Source organism: Strongylocentrotus purpuratus, unplaced genomic scaffold, assembly GCF_000002235.5.
Source record: "Strongylocentrotus purpuratus isolate Spur 01 unplaced genomic scaffold, Spur_5.0 spur5_scaffold_19, whole genome shotgun sequence".
Taxonomy (NCBI): domain Eukaryota; kingdom Metazoa; phylum Echinodermata; class Echinoidea; order Camarodonta; family Strongylocentrotidae; genus Strongylocentrotus; species Strongylocentrotus purpuratus.
This window is the reverse complement of record NW_022145604.1, coordinates 8898637-8924635: the sequence shown is the minus strand read 5'-3', so window position 1 is coordinate 8924635 and position 25999 is coordinate 8898637. Positions and strand designations below refer to the sequence as shown.

General features: G+C 37.8%; 2 protein-coding genes across 2 annotated transcripts; both read right to left on the bottom strand.

Moving 5' to 3' along the window:
• Positions 1–849: 849 nt before the first annotated feature.
• Positions 850–25999, bottom strand: LOC581905 (low-density lipoprotein receptor-related protein 6). The gene is made up of 14 exons (XM_030990225.1): positions 25444–25999; positions 24240–24323; positions 23408–23575; positions 21936–22089; positions 20991–21125; positions 20243–20360; positions 19343–19511; positions 18815–18931; positions 17810–18088; positions 17009–17171; positions 5407–5534; positions 4442–4720; positions 2738–2894; positions 850–2366 (listed from the first exon to the last, which is right to left on the bottom strand). Exons 1-14 carry the CDS (start codon positions 25520–25522, stop codon positions 1916–1918), a joined length of 2481 nt encoding a protein of 826 aa, XP_030846085.1. The 5' UTR covers positions 25523–25999; the 3' UTR covers positions 850–1915.
• LOC115926015 (E3 ubiquitin-protein ligase TRIM56-like) lies at positions 12617–14806 on the bottom strand. Its single transcript, XM_030990229.1, has one exon. It carries the CDS (start codon positions 14021–14023, stop codon positions 12758–12760), a length of 1266 nt encoding a protein of 421 aa, XP_030846089.1. The 5' UTR covers positions 14024–14806; the 3' UTR covers positions 12617–12757.

Here is a 25999-nt window from a genome sequence, read left to right as displayed (position 1 = left end):
TCAGTCACACCGCCAAACCGACTGCAATCCAAATTCAAACCATGTCATGGCTTACTTCGCCTATTCTGAAGAATGTAAAGGCGGTTCATTTCTAGCAAGTATTCATTCTCATACATAGGCAAGATCTCAGCAACCCGTTCCTCTGCTTTTAAAGGTACTATGTCCCATTTGCAGGCCAAAAAAATGAAAAGGTTAAATTCCAACGGCATTTGAAAAATGATACTAATTTAGAACTTCCCTAAAACAGGTGGGGCTTGAAAATGTCTTCAAGTGGGAAAATAACGACTATTAGTTGTCAAATCGACGTGGGAGCTATAGAGCCAATAAGTAATAGTCTTGATTTTCAGACCATTGTACCGAATGGTCATACGTTTTATGCTGCGCAAAGATTCAATCAGTTTAATTTTGGCCATCACAAGAAGTGGGTTATTGATGTAGACAAATGCTCATGTTCCCTTTAGAGCTCATGTTATGTATATTATTACCAAAGAAGAAAATAGCCAGTTAGTTACTCAACAGTGAAGTCTAGCAAGTAAACGGGTTTCCTTGCATAATTTGAATATTAAGACACTGCTAAGGTTTAAATTTCACAGATAGGACAAACATGACATATTCGTAATTCCTGCAAAGTTCTACAGAATTTGAGGTTGGCTGCAAAAGGGACATTGGAACTTTAAGTAGAGTATGTTATAAATACTTTGCCCATTCATTTGAAAACGCATTCTTGTTGTCCACTCAAAGTATAAGAAATATTCGGCATAAACAGTAGGCTACCTACTTGGTTTTATAAGGTAGGCTGTGAGTAACAACTGTATTGGATGAAAATGAAATTTAATAAACAACTTTTGATAATGACAGTTTTTTTTAAATATGTCAAAATTATTTAATCAGGATATCTGGTAGTATCAAGTTACTTCTTTTGTCAGTGCAAAATATATTTATTCATTTTATACACAAACATGAGATATAAATGACAACTATGATCATAATGATTCTCATCTACAAACCAAAGTAGTAATTAAAGAGATGGTGAAAAAGATATGAAAAGATATATGAATCGACCTGGGAATAATATTATTATAAACGAATCTTGAAAATAGGTTATGATAATAAAGTTAACGTTAACATTCTAAGCAAAAATATAAACATATCTTAATAATGTAAAACCTCTTTCTAGTTAATAATTAAAAAATAGACATTATTCACCATATAATTATGTTGTTCAGTTTTTTTTTTAAATCATACGACCAGCGCAAATTACAATAACAATTAATTTCAAAGCATTTTGATCTGCATCTTAAGCAAAACAAAATGAAACGTTTCCTTTCACAGACGAAACAATTTTTGAATATTTTATCTTAAAAAAAATCTTACTCTTTAAGATGCTGTGACATTTGCTGCGGCGACAATTGCTCCAGGCTTTTTCCCCGTCAAAAACATAGGATAAGAGTTGTTATTATTATTATTATTATGAATTATTCGGCAAAACAAAGTGTATACAAAAGAATTACATAGAAGAACAAAACATAGGATGAAAATCATTTTTAAAAAACATTATCGTGATTCCCACGAGGATTTATAGGCGCTTTTATACAACTGGATTGCTTTCCGCGTTAATAAATATCTTCCAGCAAAATGTTCTTAATAATGATCAATACGAATTGCTTTGAAAAAACAGAAAATACATCGAATTTTGGGCTACTCATTGTCATTTTCATACAGAGTTTTCATGAAGGGCCTTCTTGTCCGAGAATGTTTTTAAAGAAAATAGAAATACGGTTAACGTACTCCGGGCTAAGCATTATATTTCACTTTGAGTCTGTAGTGCCACCAACTGCTCCATCTGGTGTCGTACTCGTTCGGTATTGTTCTTCATAACAAAAATTGAAGATACTGTTAATTAATTGGGACGAGGCTACGCATTGGCTACTTCATACAGTGAGTCTGTAGTCCCAGCCGCTTCGTCTGGTGTCATATAAAGACCTTCTTGATCGGTACTGTTCTTCAGGTAGGGCATGTAACCACCACTCGCCGCCATCTGGTCCCGACTCACGCCCGGAGGCGGAGGCGGGGGCGCCATTCCGTCGGGCAAATCGCGCATGGTCGGTGATAGTGAATTGCCGTTGGCACCGCCCGAGTCAAAAGCTGGATTCTCGTAAGACTGCTCTCCTCCCGCCTGCTGCTTCAGATTCAGCTCTGTGTAGGGTGGAGGGGGATCCTTCTTGAAAGCGTCCAAATCCATGTAGAGCGGATCGTCATTGGGATGACCGCCGGGGAGGGGCGGTGGTTCCTCGGAGCACTTGGCTGCTTGCGGCCGGGTCCTGTAGTCGTTAGACTGCTGCCCACGTTGTCCCTGTGCCAATCTCCTACGGATATTGAAAGAAAGAAAACAAGGCATATTTTCTGAGACTAATTTTGAGAAAATGTTAAAGACATTCACTGATTAAGTAAGGAGTTTTAACATGACAATTTAATGAGAAATGATGTCCAAACCACAGTCGGACTACGGTTCCCTGCGGGCCTTATTCTTCGGGAGCACGCACAGATGCGTCAAATGGTCTATATACCCACAATCGTTTTTTGTGTGAATATAGAGTATTTAATCTTTCAATATCTCTTTATATGAATAATACCTGATTATTTATCAGAAGCTTATATTTTTAATATAGTTTAGGGATATTGAAACCGTAACATACAGAATATGATATTACATTCGTATAAATTAAATCCTCTTTACCTGTTTTCTTTGGTCCTTCTGAAGCAAATGACACCGACGACGACTCCGATGATGATGACGACAACGAAGACTACAGCACCAAATGCAGCAGGGATGACATAGCTCTTTTCTGGCCCCTCTGTGTCAGGCTGGGTGACCGGAGGCGCTAATGTAGTCACTATACGAAGGACGTAAAGATAATCATAGGTCAATAAATAGAAACATTTCTCATGAAATTTCTTGGAGACCATGGAAGCCTGTTTTAAAGTGTGTTTCAGCTGCTCCGACGATTGTTCCGCGGTCAATGTTCTAAACTAACCAAACTCCTAACTTTAATCCTTGCCACAAAACCAGACCCAACCCTTGCTCTAACCCTAACCAAACCTTTATAACCCAGTTGCAATCCTAACCCTACATTTGACGAAATAAAGCCCGGAGCAATTATTGTCACCGAGCAAAATAATGTCCGATTTCCCAACGGGTATGTAAAATTAATTCTCATTTCCAAAGAACACATACATTTGTATCTGTTTAAGGGTGCGTTTAAGCTTAAATTTTGAAGGCAGAATGAGCGATTTGTAACGCTCATCGTAAACGCTCATCGTAATCGCAGTTCCACGGTGTACTGTTTATGCTCACTTCTCCGGCTCCTCCAGGCAATTCTCCCTGTGTGGCCTTAATTGGTCTTCCAGCTGGATTCGCAAACCTTCACTGTGCATGCTACGTAGACCCACTAGAGGTCAGTGCGTTGACCCCATTTAAACGCGTTTACAAATTGTAAACGCATCTTTTTGTGAGTTTACGATCGGCGATCGTCATCGCCGTTTTTCGGTGATTCTACAAAAGTGAGCATGGACGCAACCGTGTTTTAAACTAAACGCGTAACAGATGCCTGATTCTGGTCAGAAAAAGTTAAGCATAAACACGCCCTAAGTTGAATACAACCTTTTGAGATGTCAGAATGGTTCCTATTTGATTTTATTTATTTATTTAAACACGCTGACTCTCTCAGCTTTAAACGGCTGTTTTTCAGAAAGCCGTGTTCTAAGGCACATTCTCCAGCGTTACTGACCGTTGTAACTGTGATTAGTATAATGTGTATTTCAAAAGTCCGATAATGGTGTAAAGCTCAAATGCGTTGATTGATCAGTGATCTAGACACGGCGTTAGATGCAACACTTAAGCAAAAAATATAAATGATTGTCTACGTTTATTAAGTCGAAATCTATTTTCATTTCAGATAAAAGAAAATTCCATAGTCATCACCACGAAAGGAGCAAAAAAAATTGGGTCCTTCAGAACTATTCCATGATTCCCAAACTATAGGTAAGGGCTGGACTGGGGCCTCTTTAAAGATGAATTCCAATTCCATTTCTTCTGCCTATGCCTTTATTCTCTCCAAGTCCCTATGCATATCGGCAACTACCGAGTGTCTCCCTCCCGGACATCTTATTTTAATTTAGACAGAGAAGAGAGTCGAAGCGTCAGTACGGGTCAGTGTGTCATTATGGTGATGAGACCGTCATTGAGAATAGAAAAGAGAAGTGGTCCGAGAACTGTACCTTGAAGTAGGCCTACATATGCGTTTATACGTGCAGCAGTATATGTTACCTCTGAATTTACTCTGGGTATATTTGTAAAATGTTTTCTATTATTTATAGAAGGTGATTTATAAGCAATTTTCTAATAATGAGGAATGTGATAATAATGCTAAGGCTTGCTTACCAACTTCAAAGATTTGTGATGAAACAATGCCCTGCATACCCAGCATGACGCCCTCTCCGACTACCTCGGCTAAGGGGTTATCAGCGAAGCGGTCAACCCGATAAACAGCATTCTTGACCCAATCCGACCAGTAAATAAAGTCACCATGGATGGTCACTCCGTAGGGTTGGGATGGGGCCGGCAGGGTTGCCACAAGAGTTCTTTCGTTGGTCAGCAAGTTGTACCGCTCGATCTTGCTTTGGTCTGGGTGATTGGAGTCACACCAATAGAGAATTCGCTCTGTTTCGGATCATGGATTAATTGGTGATTTGAAGGGGCCAAAAAAAGATGGACATGAAAGTTATTGACAGGACTACATAACAAAAATCACCGTAGTAATAATCCACTTGTCGTCATAATATGCACACCTGTATATTAAGGCCACTGTAGGACAGATGGCCTTTTGATTTCCTCCTATAGTGGGCAAATATGAGTTATCGTGATCACTATAGACAGGTGACGTTTATAAAGAGGTGGGCACTTAAACGTGGTATAAAGCCAACACAGAATTGCATTATAGGAGATAATGGTTAGCTGACGAGTGCCTGGATTGTTGACAGTTCAACCTTGACAGGGCCGAGGGGTAGACCCCCCCCCCCCCCTCCACCGACTCGTTACTGCCATTATGTTGGTAAACATTATTTTCAAGACCTTATTCAATACGATATACTCTATCCTCGTGACAAGATCAAATTACAATTCTCATCACTCATTGGCCAAGCCCCCCCCCCCCCCCACGCATGCTACGAGATCACCAATAGGTAGAGTATGGGATTAAATAAACATGATAATAGTACGTCGAAAATATAAGCTCCTTATCTAAATGTCACAAATAAAGAAAAACTAAAACTAACACAAAACAAAACAAAGACAAAAACAAACAAGCGTAATGAGAAGGGGTAAAATAGGAATAATGTTTTGCTTACCCGTGGGATCGATTGTAATTCCATTTGGAAAGTTGAGGTTCTCAGTGACGAGGATCTCCCGCATAGTTCCTGACCTGGATGCCTTCTCGATCTTAGGAGCACTGCCCCAATCTGTCCAGTAGATGTCGCTGTGATCATGAAAGGAATCCATTTCATTGGGTTTAGTACTGATTTGATATTGAGAACCTGCGCAAATGCGATTTATATGATCTTAATCTTTAAACCGTGTTTCTCCTTCCCAAGTACCTTTGTTTAACTTGCATTACCATTTGGAGCTTTCAACCAACGAACTTTGCTTTAATAGTGTAGATTCTTTCACATTCTCTCATGCAGTTCATCATATTCTTAAATTTAGAAGTATATACAATTTATTCATTATAATATTATTTTTTATGCAAAGTACAATTTCATTATGATTATATTTCCTGTGAACAAACATATATGACAATGTGTAACGTGAAAATGAAGCTTTTTTCCAGATTTGTAACTGATGTATTGTCATGGAATACTTGATTTCGTTCAATATTAGCAAATTGTACATTATTCACATTCATGTTCATGAAAATGTAGGGCTATGTTTGAAAACTTAATAAAGAAACCAGCAAAATAAAAAACAATGACTCTCTCTCTCTCTCTCTCTCTCTCTCACTCTCTCTCTCTCTTTCTCTTTCCAGGAATTATTCACACAAGGAAGGCTACATTTGGGAGGCGACACATATAAGGAGGATATGGAAAATGTGTCGAAGGTACCGAGGGAATATAATTTCACTAATATCCGAACGGAAAAGATTAACCGGTATCATAATCGGTTACCCATTCGGGAAAATGAATGCGTTATCAATCCTTTTCTCCTCGTATAATAAGGCTAAAAAGTAGTATTTTCTATGTATTACCTTCTTCCAAAGCTTTTTTTTTAATGTACTAGTATACATCCGGATGTCTTTGTTTTTTGCTACCACTATGTATATATTCTATTAATGGTATGTTTGTTTGTTTGTTTGTTTGATTGATTTTATTTCTGCGTTCAAAAATATACAAATTCAAATTCAAAGTACAAAATTTCGAACAATAACAAATACAATGAATACAATGTTTACAAAAGTAATTAAATGAAAAATCATGTTCAATTATATCATTCGATAAACATGTACGAAGCATACAATAACATAAGAAATATGAAATATTTTCAATAAATTAGAGAGGTAATTTGGAACGCAGGAGACCGCCATCGTGAGCGGTTAGGCTGGAGATGGATGGCGGCCTCGTAAAAAGAATTGGCGACATAACTCTCTTCGAAAAACTGAGTGACCAAGAGGGTGCGGTGCAAGTGCAGGTGCAGTGAGCAGTTGCATGATAAAGAATAAATAAGTCACGGTTTTGTTATACTAATTTAGAGAGGGGGAGCGTATGATTGTATTATTTGTCGTTTAAGTGTAGCTTTTAAGGAGTAGATGGTTGAACAAGACTTTATGTTGTCGGGTAAATCATTCCAAATGTCCGGGCCAGAATGTCTAACAGATTTGTGTGTTATTGATAATTTGGGGTTTGTAAGATGGAAGTTTCCAGATATGCGAGTAGAGTATGAATGAACGGAATTATTAAACCTAAACATGTTATCAAAGGATGGTGGAAGCAGATTATTAATGTACTTAAACATAATAACTGCTACTTGAGTAGTGTTCAGATCGAAAATTTTTAGTGTTTTAAGTTTATAGAATAAAGGATCAGTGTGAGCTAAGAAATGCGAACCTGTACAAATACGTATGGCTTTCTTTTGCAGTTTGAAAATAGAATTGATTTTTGTCGAACCACAATTTGCCCATACACTATTACAATATGTTATATACGGGAGAACTAGCGAATTATATAGTAGGAATAAGGTTGCATGGGGTAGAAGAAACTTTAACTTGGAGATTATTCCAATACTTTTGGAAATGCACATTGTAACTTGGTGTAAATGATCATTCCAAGTCAAGGTTTCATCTATAAGAACACCCAAAAACTTGGAATTAGTTTTCTTCTCTAGTAGCATACCATCGATTTCAATATATATAGGTGTTTCTGTATTATGAGAATGATGTTTAAAATACATGAAATGAGTCTTTTTTGTATTAAGTGAAAGTTTATTGGATTTAAACCAATCTGATACTTTGTTAATTTCATAATTCAAAGTATTGTTTAACGAATTAAGGTCTTTATGGGAATAAAAGATATTTGTATCATCGGCAAATAAGATAAAAGAAAGAAGGGGGGATGTATTGATAATATCATTTACATAAAGAAGAAATAACAGTGGACCTAAGATGGAGCCTTGAGGAACACCGCATTGAATTAAAAGAGGATCAGAATCATAACTATTAAATGTAACATATTGTCTTCTGTTTGTTAAATAATCTTTAAACCATAAGAGTGGCTGACCCCGAATTCCGTAATGACTGAGTTTGGAGAGTAGAATAGCGTGATTGAGCGTATCAAATGCTTTACTCAAGTCACAGAATATACCTATAACATGCTCTTTGTTAGCTATGGCACTTGTAATTTTGTCATAAATTTGAATTAATGCTAAGTCAGTTGAGTAATTTTTTCTGAAGCCATATTGATTTGAATTGAGTATTTTGTGTTTAGTGATAAATTTGTGTAGCCTATTATGAACGATCTTTTCTAAGACTTTAGATATACTTGGGAGTAGGGAAATTGGACGATAGTTACTAATTTCGTGAGGATCATCTTTTTTGAGAATGGGGTTGACTTTAGCTAGTTTTAATAAATCAGGGAAAACACCTTGCGATAACGAGTGATTAAATATGTGAGTTAAAGGCTTTGCAAGTGGATACATTATTTCTTTTAGGAGAGACATACTTATTTTATCAAAACCGTGCGATTTTGAGTTGTTAAGAGATTGGGTAATGTTAATAATTTCGCTAGGATTTGTCGGATTTAAAAAGAGGGACTCTTGGTTTTGATTGGAAAGATAGTCTTTAAAGTGTGCGTGAGTTCTATTAATTTTGCTGGCGAGTTCTGGGCCGATATTCGTAAAAAATGAATTAAATGAATTTGCATGAAGACTAGGATCATGTATTTTAGTGCCATTTAATGTGATATTATCCGTGGGTGGGGGATTCGTTTTTTTTCCCATTACCTCTTTGATAATTTTCCAAGTTGCAGTTGTGTTTGAACTGGCCTTTTTTATTTTATTAGAAAAATGCAATCTACGGGATGTACGGATAAGTTTTGTTAATTTGTTTCGATAAATTTTATATGTGTTTAGGTTAGTGTCAGTTGGATTGTGTAAATGTAATTTGTAGAGGCGATTGCGTGTTTGTATTGATTTCAATAAACCTTTAGTTATCCAAGGATTCCTGGGTTTATTTCGCTTATTACTCATTTTGCCTAAAGGAATATTCTTTTCATAATAATATTGCAATTTGTTACTAAAATGTTTATATGCAGTATTGACATCATTTACACTATATACCTCAGTCCATCCCTCGAAAAATAAATCCTGTTTCAGCAATTCTATATTACGTTTGGATTCTTTGCGATATATAAGCTCATCAAATGATTTACGGCCAGATAGTTTGCATTCACAAGTTAAAAATATGGGTAGGTGATCCGACACTTCAGAACACAATATTCCACCGATGGTTTTGTTGTTATGTACGTTTGAAAAAATATTGTCAATCTGAGTTGATGAATGTGGATTTATTCTGGTGGGTTTATTAATAATCGAAAAAAAGCCGTATGAATGCATCAACTGCATACAATTGGTTGAGTTACTGTTATCAGATGAGGGTGAGAAGTTGATATTAAAGTCACCAAGGATAAAATTGTGTTTATTTTCATCCCCTATTTTATGAAGATAAAAATCCAGTTCGTCACAGAATAAATCACAATTAGAATCAGGGGGTCTATAAATCAAACCTATGATGACGTTTTTGGCATTTGAGTTATTAATTTCGATAAATAAAGATTCAGCTTGTGTTAGTTTAATATCTGAACGGATTTTGAAGTTTATGTTTTGTGTAATATAAAACGCAACACCGCCACCTCTTCTTCCTTTGCGGTCCGCCCTAATCAACTTATAATTAGGCAAATTGAACATATCTGGAGAATTCTGATGTAACCAAGTCTCACTTATTCCAATGACGGAAAATGCAAAATTATTTAAAGAGTGTAAAAGGTTTTCAACGTATTCGAAATTTTTGTTCAGACTTCTGGAGTTTATATGTAAAAGTGAAATATTGTCTGGTTTGTAAGAAAATGAATTTTTGAATTCTTGGGGTGTGTAGTATTTGCTCTCGTTTATATCGTCGACAAGAATATCGGGAGTGTGCGCGTGCGAATTCATTTAACGATACGTATTATGTAAAGTACCGAAAATTTGGAGGATGAACAACTGCATGTGTGATGCTGGTGCGTTTGTGTGTGTACGAAGTGCAAGTGTGCGGGTAACTTCAAAATATAACACAAATAAAAATACAATAAGACCCATCTTGGTCACAGTTACAATAATTGCTTAGGAGCAACAGAGCGGTCATCATGTTAAACCTCTCATTTAATTTTCGTTAACAAATCATTTTAACACGACTTTTCCTTTCCGTCTTTTAATTTTATGATCAGTAACATAATATTGTACATACAATTCATACGATAAGTTATCAGTAATCACATGATAGATATAAGCTTCTTGTTTTCTGACGTTATCCTCGTCAACCGATTTCGGTGCTAACAGCATTCAGGAAATTTCTTCATGCTTGGAACCCATTAAAAACCTTGGTGGAGAGCGGCAAATGTAGTGATAAAAGAATACTCGATCGGACAATACATCTGTAATTGTTCTAAAATGCCCTCAAATACCCTCGACATTATGACTGAATGCGTAGCTTCCATTTATGTGGGTAGTGATGTGCTTGATTGAGCATGAGTTATTTTGTTTTGATCTTTTCCAAGTTAATAGAAGTATTAATAACAAATTTTGGACTTTACCCTCTCCGGAGGGTGTTTCACAAAACTTGTCATCAGTGACAAATGACAGTTTTTGTTATACGCTAGTGAAATCCATGCTTCTGATTGGTTATCAGCAGATTTTTCATTGAAAAAAGGCTTTGTGAAACGCCCCTTGGTGTTTTTAAATCTTATCACTCGTATTTTACAGTAGGGATTAGCCTGCTTAGGTGATTACTGTATATCATGATAATTATAACAGCAATAACAATAATTATGATAATAATGATAATAGTAACAATAATAATAATATTAATAATAATATTAAGAAGAAGAAGGAGGAGCAGAAGGAACAGAACGACGAAGAGGAGGAGGAGAAGAAGAAGAAGAAATAGAAGAAACAAAAAATGATAATGATAATAATAGCCATGATAATAATAATAATCACAATAACGATAATAATACTAATTATAATGATATTCATCACAATAAGAAAAAAATCTCGGGTAGATGAAACCTAATAAATACACCACTTGTGACCAGTAGGTGACCCGCTTAGTTTGGGAGTCGGACGTAAGTACAATTATTATTCTTGATCAATAGACCGTTTAATTCCTATAAATTACTCGAATTCCATTGATATAAGTTTGTGCCTTTTAAATCCACGTGTTTAGCAGTATATGTCGTCACACAAAAACAAACCAATAACAGATGAGTCATCTTATTAACTTCAACCTCAGAATAGAATCATTTAATATTGAGATATCAAGTCGAACATGTAAATAAAGTATTATTCTGATAAACACCATTCATGATAGACGAACTATGATTATGATTCATAATCATTGTTTGTTTATAATCATAAATCAAGCTATAATCCTATATATTTATGATCACAAAACACCCAGGCCAAGCCTTATGAAATGGGAGAGAAAATGAATGTCAAACTAGAAATGGCTAAGAATTTCTTTGGAAATTTGAGTATGAAAATATGAAGTACTTGGTAGAGAGGTGGTTCCAGGATTTTTTTTTAATAGAGGGGTCTTTCATGGAGACACGATTTCGAGAAACCCACTTGCCCTCCAAAGACTTGGTCAGGGAAGGGGAAATGAGTTATCAAAACAAAAATGCCTATGTAATATTCGCCCGTTTTCTTATTGCCTGTTTTTTTTCGGCAACTACCCAACCCCTCCTCTTATCAGAATTTGAGGAGGACTGATTTTGCCCTCTCATCGTTTGGACCCCCCCCCCCCCCTTGTGAGGCATTATCTATTTTGTTCTCTTTGAAGAATCCATCAACACCACTTATGAATACATGAAAACCGAAGTCGTTAATTTTAATCTGAAATATCAAAATAGTCAGTTGAATAAAAAACTATCCACTTTGTATTTTTCTTCGTAATATTATACCACACAGAACAGGAAAACAAACGATTTTCATTATTCTCGCGTGATAATTGTACACGCCTCGGTAAATACTCTATATCAATATCAAATTATTCATACATCTGGCACAGCTCCATATTCATTAGGTCGCTTGTCGATTATAAAGCACAACCAGATGGTGTGGTAACGAGAAAATTGGAAAATGCATTTTTCAATCATAGAAATAACTTGGGAAGGTTAACTCGAACTATTGTGCATGATACTCTCAGCTCAACGTGCATTCAAGATTTCAGAACCGTCGTGAATTTGATCAGAGTGGTAACTTTCAAAATAATTCTCAGTTAAGGTGTATTGCTGAATTGCTATAAGCCACGATTACAAATCGAGCGCACGTAATCATCCAACTTACATGTAAATGTTTTCCTTTACTTATTTGTCAGCCTTCATCTGCTATTTAAGTTTAATATAATATTTTATATACATTGTTGTCCATACAAAAGAAATAATTTTTTCTTACTTCTTTTCATGAAACGACTGTGAGAATATAAATTATTTTTGATAAAGTATAGTTATATGCGCAAAACTCTTTGAAATTGAGGGATAAAGTTCTGAGGGGACATAAACATTTTCTATTAAGAATACAGCATACTGTAACAACCATGGCATGAAAAGGGTAAGTAAATTCATTCCAACTTCATGGGCAAGTTTATGACAAACACACTTAAATAACGTTTAATATTTATTTACCTGAACCTGCTCACGATTGAGGTTATACCAAACGCAACCGAAATATTTCAATCTATCATTTCCTTTGGTGAACTCTTATCTCTCAAGTACCGAGTTGCAATTGCAAATAAGTTCTGTGACAAAAAACAAAAAAAAACAAAAAAAAATAGTCTCTATGTGTGACCTTTTGGTATACTCTGACAAGCAAGCAAAAATGGGCATCGGCCCATACTTCTTTTTTTGTGTGTGGGGGGGGGGGGGCGTTCCCCTTCCCTGGATCCACTAGCGGACAAAACTAATTGATCAAAGAACGAGTATTGGACAGACGTGGTAAAGCTGATTGAGGTCTTTGCGTAGTCCTGGTCATCCTGGTGGATGTCCTTCTCTTGAAAACCCCTGCCACCGAACATTCTCCTTGTCCTCTTAGCGTCGGTGCCTCAAGTCGACCTACACCCGGCTCATAGTTCGCCGACATCCAGTCCGTCGGTGTGAACGTGTACCCATCAAGGTCATCGACTTCCGAATCGTCCGATGTTAGCTTTCTCATCTCAGCTCGGATGTCCTTGAGGTGTTCGGTCACTGTTTCCTTGACGGCAAGGATGTCGGATGGGTTCCCCGTCTTCAGGAGCTCGTTGGCGTAGCCTTCCAGCTTCTCCGCCCGGCAGCGGAGTCGTCGGATCCCTGATAGGACAGCGGCGACCTTGCGACTGGATACCTTCTCGATGTCGAGGATACGTGCGTTGAGATCAACTCGCTTGGCCTCGATCTTGGCGTAAATAGAGGCTACTTCGTTTTGAGCTGACTCGTTGATCTTCGCTTTGAGTTCTTGAGCTTTGTCCGCGCTATTCTTTAGACGTTGCTTGTAGGAGTTCGCGACGCGATCAAAGTGATTCGGATCAATTTTGCTGAGTAACTGCTTCAACTCCCCTGCCAATTTTCCTTCGACATCGACAATGCTGACACACTCATGGTCGTTGAGTTTGGGGTGTTCTTCTAAAGCACACTGTGGACACACCGGTTGGTGGCATGGGCGACAGAACTTGGTGAGTGGTGAACCGTGTTTCTCGCATCTTCTCTCCAATACCCCGACCTCACGCACATCGTCCCCTTCATCTACGGGCACGCCATTCTGAAAGTCGAGGACACCTATGATACGATGACTCCTCGTCATCTTCAGAAGCTCATGAGCCTTCACGCAAGTGTCGCAGATGAGCATCTCACAGTCGACGCAGTAGGACTTGGCCAAGCATATGACACCGAGCTCTTTGCAGGAGCCACACTGGCAGCCGCTATCTTGAATCTTAGTCTCGATTCTCGCCCGAACCTTTGCCTCGTTGACTCGTCTGGTCGCCTTCAGGTTCGGCAACAAGGAATCGATTCCTCTAGGTACGCTGGTGACCTCACGGCAAAGTGGACAGGAGACCTTCAGGTTGCGGACGCAGTGTTCCAGGCAACGGGTACAGAAAGAATGAAAGCACTTGAGGTACTTGGCGTTGGTGAGTTTGTCCATGCAGACGGCACAGTTCACTTCATCCCGCTCTTTCTCCGAAACGTCAGCCATCTTCAAGACTCTTTATACGACTTCCTCAAGAATTTGATTCACTTGAATCATGTGCAGTTCCGTCGAGACTGGTGTACAACTGTTCGGAGGTAGGCTGTTCAATCTGTTACTTGTAAGATGTCAACCCATATAGATAGTCTGAGGTACAGTACATTATGTGGCGATTCTCGATATCTCCCCGCTGCTGAATATAAGTGTTCAATCTTTAAAATCAGTTATCTTATTGAAAATATCTAAACCAACCCGTATGCTGGTAGTTGAATAAATTATCATTTCAAGTTATGACACGCACCAAAAACAGAGTACCGTCAAACACAGTGAAACAATACGAAATGGGCTGGTGACTGTATTTCCACGCTCTGCTCAATACTGAAATAATAGATTTGCGCTTTACGGTCACACCCATTTCATACCAGTTTGCATTATATCACATGTGCATAATTAACAATTACTAAATCAATAACCATAGTGTTTTATCTTTCTTCTCTGATTTAGCATTTTATACCGCCTACCATATGTCAATCAAGGCTGTTTTGTTTACGACTGTTTCTAGCCTTGCTGCAAGATAACTTAGGTATATATTCCTGGCGTAGGCCTTCATTTCAAACTGTACCAATACTAACGGCCATAAGAAAAATACTATTAGGGGAAAGGGGTGCTGCTATATGATTGAATAGATAACAATGCAACATTACACGGGACAGTTGCTATGTTATGTAAAGCATTCAAGGAATGACAAAAAATTAATATTTGTATCAGTTACATGAGTAATATAAGATATACTCCTACATGTACATGTATATAACGAGCTGGTCTGATTTTTTCCAGGGACATTATTATGTATAGAATGTTTTCCGTCTGCCTGAAATTCATTGTATATGTTTTATATATAATATCTATCAGTATATTATACTGATAGAATGATAATTATAATTAAGGATGAGATCAGTTTGAAAAGTGATAGGGCAACTCTGGTCGATAAAATCAGAAGTAAACAATATATTACACAAACCGGTGCATACCTTTTTTTCGTATTGTCAGATGCCTTTGGTCTTGACACCACAGAATGCCCTTTAAAGCCCCACTGTCCTACTTGTAGCTACTTGCTCCCTCTATAAAGAAAACTTCCCCAATCGGTGCCTGTTGGTCCCCCATGATCCTCTTTTTCTTATGGTAGTTGAGAGCTGAGTTAATGAGATAGCCACCTGTCAGTGACCTGGCTGAGTGGTCTAATCCCTTCTGGCCCAGTAGTATTGACGGTCTTTAAATATATGCGGAAGTTATTATATGTTTGAAGTCAATATACTCTGACTTAAGAATACCCCTTTAATTATATTTTCTAGTGTGAATGTATGCACATCTTCTCTCTTAAAGCACAGCAAACACTGAGAGCGAAATAATGGTTTAGGAAAATGTTTCATTCATGAAGCGACTTGACGGAGAATACTTCAAAAACATATCTGAAATGCAAACATATCAATTACGTGAACGCTATGTCATTCAGCGGTTGGATGCAATTGGATTCGCCCCACTGGTTCTCTATTGAAATGGAAAAATTGCTTCAACCAAAATAAGGTCACAACTTCATGCATATACCCAGCCTGTCGCGTCCACACTACCTCATAATTCCATATAGGTATTGTTTGCATATTTTTACTTACCACATACATTTGAGTACACAATTTTTGCTTGAATGATTGTTAATGCTCTCCAATGCCACTTCATGCATTAAACAAACTACTCCAAAACACTTGATAGGTAATCGACTAGCCACTAGTGCCTCTCGAACACACTTTGAATCAAATCAGCTGTTATACACATACTATGTTTTGATGATTTGCGGCGGGGCATTTTAAATAACTTCTACTTAATGTGAATAAGCAACATTAATTGGTATAAATTCAATAACAATAAATATGAAGATGGTTCTTACATACGGTAGGGGCGGATCTAGAATTCTATTCAAGAGGGGGTGGGGGATTTCCGAATAGTAGTACAAGTGATGATGGTGATGATGATGATGATGATAAATCAGGATCCTTCAATGTCAAAATTTGAAAGGAGTACAAGAACAATATTGTAAGGCACATTTCTCTCTCTCTCTCGCTCTCTCTCTCTCTCTCCCTCTCTCTCTCTCTCTCTCTCTCTCTCTCTCTCTCTCTGTACATAGGGTATGTCTTTTAAAAGGGCACTTCAACTATTCGGATGAAATGACGCTTTCATATGAGTACGTGAGCACAATTATAGATGATTAACAAAGTGAAAGGGCAGTCCTACCCTTGTAATAAGTTCATTTATATGGAAGCGGAAAAATAAGATAAACAGAATGGCGAAATAAATCGGAGCAATATAATAAGAAAGTTATAAAAGTTTGAAATATGAGATCATTAGGTCTATGCGAATATCAAATTGGCAGTTTGGTCAGTGGATTGTGACGAAGTCGTGGAAAACCGCTCTCCCGTTTGTCCTGTACAAACATAATTTTTATCATGAATCAATGTTTTCTTCTAATTACCTGCTCCCTTCGAGTACTGCTCCAAAAATAGTATGGATAGCATATTATTATTGGTCTTTTAAAGTTTAAACAGAAAAGACCATCCTCAGTTACACATTTTTGTAAGAAAATAAATTGAAATTTTAGTCATTTCGTTTGTAGGGACAAATATAAATCGTCCGGCACTACGTAAGAGGGACATTACCAATTCAGACAATTTAAAGAGCTCATACTTATAGTGATTTCTACTTTAAAAAATTCACAACTTTTCATTTTTTGTCCGTATTTATTCATACTTTCACCAGTCTACTTCTCTGATTGTTCTGCTTTCATCCAGAGTAGTTTGATATCAATGTCGAATTTCAGATCATAATTATACATCCCAAAGATGGTCCTAAATCATAGAATAAACCCGGTTCGATCAAATTAAAATGTCTTCCCTAAACCATGAGCACGGACCCATGGCATAATTCCCTGCTTCATGCACTCACCCTGTCTGGATGTCCACTGTTATTCCTCTAGGCTCGTTCAAGCTGTTTTGTATGATCGTCTGTCGTCCACTCCCGTCCAAATTGGCAACTTCAATGACGTCACGATCTTCATCCGTCCAATAGATTCGCCTCCTTGCCGTGTCAATAGCAATACCAACATGGACTGGTAGAAGCGGTGGGAAATGATAGCAATTAGAAAATGTAGTAATTACAACTTGTGACATTCATTTGGTATATATAAAATGATAATGGGTCTACTCTCAAAACAAATGTTTTATTTTTGTTCTTTACCCTTGTCTGATTGTTCTGCTTCTTTTGTAAGTAAATTGTTTTTTGAGTGGACTTGCCCTTTAATGACAGATTTTATTCAATCATTCATAAACATAAGCGCCTCAATGAAATTACATGGAACAAATGCATGTTCTGACATAGGCCGACGTCGGTAATTAAAGCCAGCATTGTACACAGTTGTACAAACTATTCAAGTTATTACTTTCTACATTTTTATTTTAATCATTCTACAATTTATCTTTATGGTCTGATCAACTCCAATCCATTTTAGTTACAAAACGGATTAAAAATATATATCGTTTGATCATTATCAATTAACATCAGTGACGCATGGAAATATCATACCTTCACATTTCTAACTATGTTTCTACTTTCTTCATTTCCTATTCTACCATCGGTTCAGCATAGGAAATCATTTGATTGCACAGAAACGTTTGCTTTTGGTCAGCTACATGCTATACAAGGAAATAAAAGAAAAATAAATCAAAAAGATAAATGCAATCGGCCTACCATTGTTATCAAAGACGATTGTCTGTTTGAAGCTACCATCAAGTGCTGCCTTTGTGATGCTCCCATACGTCAGATCCGTCCAATAAACGTGTTTGAGCACGGGGTCATAGGTCAGCGCGATCGGATACTCCAGATCATCTAGGGGCAGTGCCCTTACGCCTTCATCCGTGGTGCCGCCTAACCCCGTGTCACCGTCGGGGGCGTCCACCACGATTGGAACTTGGAAGATTTTCTTCAGGGCGCTGTCAACCACTAGCACGAAGTCGTCTTCGTAAGGAGCTTTACAAAGAAATGAGAAAAACTTTTTTTTCACAGTTCTATGTGCGTTACAGTGAGATGGACCTACAACTTGATTGAAAATTGAGGACGATAAAATAACAGATTATTTCTGAAACCAGTGGTCTCTTGTACAAAGTCCTCAAAATTACAAACACATTATTTCCACAATATAGAATCAAGTATTAGTTTCGAATTGTTTTATTTCATTTTAAAGTTGTGTTTAATCGTAGCTACACCTTTATGCCAGAACATTTGGATCTTCAATAGCAAAACTTTGTTATGTAATTTTTTTAAGTGGTTGAATATAGCTCTCTGTATCATCAAATATCTATATGATGGTTAAGCGTAGACAATTGCATGAAAACTAGTAGTTTTGTAATGTGACTTTGAGGAAAAGAAAACGACGGAATAACAACGTCTTTGAAGGTTCACTTTAATTTGTAATTGTGTATATTTTATCGGTTCTACTTTGAAACGCTTGCGATCGAACCACAACGCAAGTACATGTTACTCTTGATAATATTCATAAAACAGTTTCCATCGACTACAGATACTGTTGACCAATCGTATCACACAACTTCACTTATCCCTATTAACCAATCATGATCCGCTTTTCACTGGCACAAATGCAGCCTTTGCCCTGATTGGTTGATAGTGGGGCAGTGTGATTGAATTTAACTTCTGATTGGTCGAAGCTCGGAGTAGCACGTCCTCCCCTCAACTTACTCGATTCGCATGTCACGCCATTGAGTGTGTAGCCTGAAGAACAACCGCACGAGAAAGCCGCGTTAGCGAGCGGGTAGCAAAGCTCCTCGCATCCGCCACTGTTGGTAGTGCATGGACCTGTAATTAAAAAGAGAATAATTCATTTTTTATTTATTTCGTTTCTGTTTCAGAAATTAGAGATAATGCTATTTTTTAATCAATTGTGTTTTTTTCCATTCTGATTTTCTTCGTCTACCTTTTGCTTCTGCTCCAATATCTCTTTCTTCTCCCTCTGGCGATTACAACTTTTTTTCTTCTCATTTTTCCTTTCTACTCCTCCTTCTTTTTCCGCTTCTCCTTCTCCTCCTAATGCTCCCCTTCTTCTTCGTCGTTTTCATCATCTTCTTTTTCGTTTTCTTCCCTTTCTTTCTCTTACTGATTGTGAAAAGAAACAGCCCGATATCGTTCGTATTCTTTTTAAAGGGCAATAAAACATTCAATGGTTTGGACAGATTTTGAATTATCTTAATTAAATTCTAAAATACTAACTTGATACGAGGGGTTGTGTGTCTTCGTCATTGGCTGTGATACCGAGTGCGAACGTGTTGTGATCAATGATCTCGAAGTCGACGGCCTGGTTGATCTCGCTGACATTAGCAATGGTTGTGATATGGCCACCAGCCTCTCCCGATGTCCAGCTCGTCACAAATAGATGGTCCTACGAATACAAAACATGAACAAAACATCATGTTTTTGTGTTCATGCATTTTTTTGCGTAGGCTTGCTTTGCTTTTGTTTGAATCACAATGGCTCACCATACGATTTGCGATCTCAATTTTTGTAACAGAATATTATATACTAAACAGTAGTATGGACAGCGGGTGGAATTGAAATCAAACTAATTAAAACCAGAGAAATTCCAAAGTGAATAGGTCGATTTGGTAAAACATAAACGTAAAATCTAAATGGCTAAGGCAAGGACACTGGAAAAATTAAATGCAATGAGATATTTTTTAATCGAAAATCTAGGCATAGAGCTTTGCGTGAAATTGTTCAAATATAGATGCAATTTTGATAAGTAAACTTTAAAATACTTTATTTTTTGGAGCCAATTCGAAATCGAGTCTTTTTGTTAATGTACAAACATTGGTGTTGACAACTACAATAAAATGTACCTCTTCGTTTTCCCTTGAGTACTTAACAATGTTATCTTTTCTCTTGACATGCAGGTGGTTGCTAAGTGTATTAAAGAAACAGTGTTTACTTGTTTTCATATGATATAAATCAGATCAATTGCCACTTTTATTCTTTAAATGTTTTTTGTTGTAATATTGAAGACTTGACGTTATCTAAGCGCGAATGCAACATTGTCAGAACGAGGATTTATCAACTCGTAGTCAGGGGGGGGGGGGGGGGGGTAATTATTTGATAAATGTATGTGTTTCGTACCTTAACGAGCACCATGTCGAAGAAATCACCCCCAAATTGATAATGAATGAGCTGTCTATTTCCGCCGTTGAAATCCACTGAGGCGACGTTATCACTTCCGCGGTCTGCGAAATAAATACTGAAAATGGAAAGAAGAAAAAGTGATTATATAAAATGTTGTAACAAAGTAATTTCCATGAGGAGAGGATCGAGGATAGGATTGAGCAAATACGCTAAATAACAGGGGAATAAAGATATGGAAGTTGTGGTGTAGCTCGGGAATATACCCACTCCCCCCCCCCCCTCCCCCCCCCCCCCCCTCCTCTTCATGGTGACACAAAATAGATTTTTTTTTTTTTTTTTTTTTTTTTTAAAGGTAGACAGAGAAAGAAACGATTAGGGAAATATGTTATCACTTTTCTGCTCCCTCTGACAATGCCAGACAGAGCTCATCTAGAGAGATTGCTCTGATAAGATATAGAAGAGTGCGCCCTCAATAATGCACTGAGCTACAAATCCCAAACTAAGAACTTGCCCAGTTTGTATACATCTTCCGAAAAAAATTCCACCGGAGCTAGGCGATATCCTTTACATAATAGGGACTTTTAGATTCTGCACGACGAGAACGTGGACTGCCCTTTTAAGGCAATGTGACGTCCTTTTAAGGCACTGGCAGTGACGTCACATTGCCTTAAAAGGGCAGTCCACGTTCTCGTCGTGCAGAATCTAAAAGTCCCTAATATAATAAGTCGGAGCACCAACTACTCACATGCTATTTTGGAGGTCGATGGCGAGTCCGTTAGGGAACTGAACGTTCGCATCGACGATCGTCGTCCGATCCGTCCCGTCTAGATTAGCTCGTTCGATGCTTGGCAGTCCGCCATAATCAGCCCAGAACATTAATCTGTGTCGTGAAAGAAATCAGGATGACACATAATGAACACGAAAACTGTGGTAATGAAAAATTATTCATCAACATTTTTAATCGAATAGCTAAAAACATTTTGCAGAGATGAATCTTCATTCGCCAAATGTTGAGTGGTCCGTTCACAAATCATGAAACAAAAATTTGTTAATCTAGACCAACTCTTGCTGGACTTGTACATCTCATTAATTAAGGAAGGTAAACATTAAATGAAATTTCGTATCAATAAAAGGTATTACTAGTTGATACAACATGATATTTTAAGTTTAAAGATTATTATTGTGTAAGGTAATTTAGTTCTTATTCATTATACATCATGCGTTCGGCGCCTTAGATCTTGAAAGTCTGTTCAGAAACTCATGCAAATATGTTTGCGTTTTATTCAAATTTGCCAAGCGTGTTATCTTTTAAAATATCCCCAACATGCAAGCAAGCAAGCAGCAAGAAATAAAATACAACTTTGAAGAAGAAAAAACACACACTTGGTTTCACCCTAAACTCTTTTATCGGCCTTTCATTTACTATTCAAGAAATCTAGTCTCTCTCTCTCTCTCTCTCTCTCTCTCTCTCTCTCTTTCTCCCCTCTCTATCTCTCCCCTCTCTATCTCTCTCTCTCTCCCTCTATCTCTCTTCCTTGGACCCTCTCTCTCTTTCTCTCTCTCTCTCTCTCTCTCTCTCTCTCACACACACACACACACTCTCTCTCTCTCTCTATCCCTCTCCCTCTCCTCCCCCTCCTCCTAACGCCACCACCCCTTCTCCCCCATATCTCCGATGCCATTCACTTACCCCTGTTCAGGATGTAGCGCAATACTCCTGGGTTTGCCCACGTCATCTTGTATGAGTACAGCTCTCATCGAACCGTCGTACTTCGACACAGCAATCTGGCGGAACGATTGGTCGGCTGTGTAGAGGTTCCTGGCCACCCAGTCAACTGCCATGTCTAGAGGAAATGAAATGGCCATCATAGAGAAATGTATATGTTATTGTCATTTTTTTTCATTTTTTTTTAGTTTGCCAAATGAACAACTGAATGAAACAAGAATCGTATGAGAGGGGTGCAGCCCCGCCCCCGTCGTTTTATTCGGAAAATGAGGTGCTAGAATAAAGTGATTTTACATCATACCAGGAAGCTGTCATACCAACTGTTTAGGATGACGAAAAAACATTGTTACCCTAAAAAATGTTTTTGTCCGAATGAACGTAATTATTTACGATTAAACTAATTATGTTCGCGTGACTAAAATATGGGATGGAAAGATGGGAAGGGAGGGGAAGATAGGGAGAGATGGGAGAGAGTGAGAGACGAAAGAGTGGAAGGGTAATGGAGGGAGGTAGATAAGAAGTGGAAGTTTGGAAGGGTGGATGGGAGGGGTTGGAGAGAGAGGTGAGGAAGGATGAAGAATTGGAGAGGAGCTATAAATGAAAGAGAGGAAACGGAAGCGAAAGGGATGGGGTGGTGGGATAAAGGAAGATGGATTGCAGAAAAGAAGGAGAGATGAATAGAGGGAGGAAGGAAACGAGGGCATGACAGGACAGGGAGGGAAGAAAGGCGGGGATGGAGTGAGAAAGGGGTGATTGAAATGGAGGAGAGTAGAGGGGGAGGGGCGTAATAGAAAGAGAGGACATGGGAGGTGGGGGAAGGGAGGAATTTAGCGAGAGTGTGATGGTGAGGTAGTGGGAGGGACGGATGTATTGGGAACAGGCAATGCCAGAATTGAGACATTATCTTTCCATTACTATTGCAATAATTATTTATCTTCACTATGAACATGACGGACACAGGAAGAGGAAAAAATATACAGTTCCTCATTCTACCCTCAACAATTGCTGTGGTAGATAAAGGAACATCCCTTCACTGCTATTATGTAAAAATGTGTAAAACAGGTGAATATGCATGTGACACCTGTTTTACACATCTTTACATAATAGCAGTGAAGGGATGTTCCTTTGTCCCACAGCAATTGTTGAGGGTAGAATGCACTATAAATATGACTGACAAAGAAAGCGGACAAAATATACAGTTCCTCAGGTAGACAAAGAAACATCCCTTCACTGCTATTATGTAAAAATGTGTAGAACAGGTGTCACGTGCATATTCACCTGTTCTACACATTTTTACATAATAGCAGTGAAGGGATGTTCCTTTGTCTACCTGAGGAACTGTATATTTTGTCCGCTATCTTTGTCAGTCATGTTCATAGTGATGGAGAACTGTGTATTTTGTCCTCTTGCTTTGTCCGTCATGTTCTTATAGCTACCTTCTACGCTCCCGAATCCATACAGTATCCTGTCCCCTTTCCCAGCGGGTAACGTCTCCGTGTCATACGATCGTATCTCCAACGTACCGATGTCTGAATAAAAGAGAATGTTCTCTCTTCTATCTGTAGCCACCGCAACCCCGTAATTGAGATTCGTTATGAAGCAATCTGTTTAGAGAAGGGTCAAACCCTGAGATGTTAGTACATTAAAGATTGAATAATGTTTGTATGCCTCGCAAACACGGTCGCAAAGGCTTTCGAAAAATAAACCTAAGACAATTTGAATAGCGTCGTACATCAACTTTTGATACGAACATTACAAAGTCTTTATTACGTAATCCAAAATGACACTATGGGACATACATTGAGTATTGAACACGCCCCTGTGTTGATTTTCTCGAAAGTCTTTGTGATCGTATCTTTTCATTAATGTTGTTGTGCTCATGACACACAACACAAATAATTATTGACATAAAATCCTGACTTTATATAGAATCGTCAATAAATTAACGAAACTGAACGTAGACCATTTTAGAAGCAAAGTAGAAAACGCAAACCATATCATCTTAGAAATACAATGATCAATGCAGGTACAGTGTATCATAAGAATCAAATCAGAACAAAGATAAGGGTTTGTTGTCTATGATAATAATACCCATGCCCCTGTCTCGACGACCCACCTCATGATTATGCCTCTGATTATAAAGACAGATACTTTTGTTTGTATTATCTTAAAAACATGTTTTTTATTTCAAAAATTTAATTAGTTTTGTAATGGTAAACTTAATATAATTCAAAGTACAAACAACATAATATATCTTAAATCACTTACTTTGATTGGTTAAGCCTCCGGTCGCTGTTTGGTCGACTTCGAAAGAGCAAATGCTGTTCACTCGAGCCTCGTATATCAACCCATCTAAGAAAAAAAGGACAAATATTGTGATAATAACTCCCCTTTTTTCTTTCTCTTGTTATTAATGTTGTCATGTGCTTTTACATAACTCATAGACGGTAGGTGTAATTGTCAGTGATCGTACGGAGAGTACATTTTGTTTCATCGCAACACCCCCCCCCCCCTCCCTAAGCCCTCTTATCCGGGCTATTGTGTCATACTTATTTCCTGGTAAATGCAGGGATGGGTTTGTATACAGGTATTTCTTTTTTAATACAAAAGTTATGGAAGTAGATCACTGAAAGCGTTGAATCAGAAGGAAATGAAAAGATGTCTCAGTAATCATTATTCTGTTATGAAATAATTGCTTATTTAAATGTGTTTGTTTAAACAAAACTTTCATAATTTCCTTTTGGTTCGGAGTGTCCACTAAACATTATTTTGTATTGGTTACGCAATTGGCAAGAGAGTGAGGGAGAGAGAGAGAGAGAGAGGGGGAAGAATGAGAGAAACAGAAAGAGAGGAAGAGACAGACAGACAGACAGACAGAGAGAGAGAGAGAGAGGGGGAAAAGAGAGATAGAGAGTGATCGACAGGAAAGAAGGGAAAGCTTATTACACACGCATTTGGGGGGGGGGGGGTGGGAAATAGGCTGAAATCATAGTAAAGTAATTAATTCCATTCGACAGAATTGTATTAGTAATATTTTCATTTTGTTGCTTTTAAGCTATTGAACATGTTGAAAAATTATACTAAGTTAGAGTACCACCCGTGCGCTTAGAAACGCCTGTATTAAGCGCCCTATAAATGTAATTGTTATTATTATTAATATTAATGCAATGTTTCTACTAATGACTGTGAGGTTACACCTTTAACATGACACAATTTTTTTCTTGCTTAACTGATTACTGAATTTAAACCGACAGGCCTATTTTTGGCCTATACCATATCGTGTGTCAATTCCATGATATATTGCTCTAAGACAGTGTCTCGTTGCGTTTCACCAAAATACAAGAGACCATCCGCCTGTCCGCTCATAACATGTTGAGAATGGATATTAAGTGTACCAAGATTTCGCTTCACTTACCGCTTGTTACTCACGATTATGATTCATGTTTCTAGATGTGCAAAACCACTTACTTACCAGACTTCAAGACAGCGTAGAGAACAAGGATCATAATGATCATCATCTGGTGGGCCCCCATTTTCCTTCCTCTTTTCATTTCCAGATTCCTTAAAGGGTAGAGTTCATTCACACGGAGTTTGATTCAAGACGTCCGTGTGCTCTATCTTTTGCTGCTTGTTGTTTAGCGTTTCCTATGTGGCGTTCCGCATGTAATACATGAATGCTGTGTTCGGACGTCTTCTAAGACTACCAAATCCTCATACAAAGCAATGCAGTAAATAGTGAAAAAGTTAATGATCCACAATAAGCTCAGGATTTCCGTAATTATTATCGGATGTTGTAGTACTGTTTCGGTGAATCGGTGACGTTTTTAATTTAAGTACTTGAAGTAAATATGTTGAGTTGTAACTATAAGACTGCTTTAGCGTTGATGTTGTTCTTCTTGTCGTCGTCGCTGTCGTCGATGTTGTTTATTCGTGTTCTAATTGTTCCTCCGATATTATAAAGGTTCAGTTTGAAATGAGAAGTTTTAGATGACTTGATAAAAATCGTTGAGATATGGCTTCATGTGATG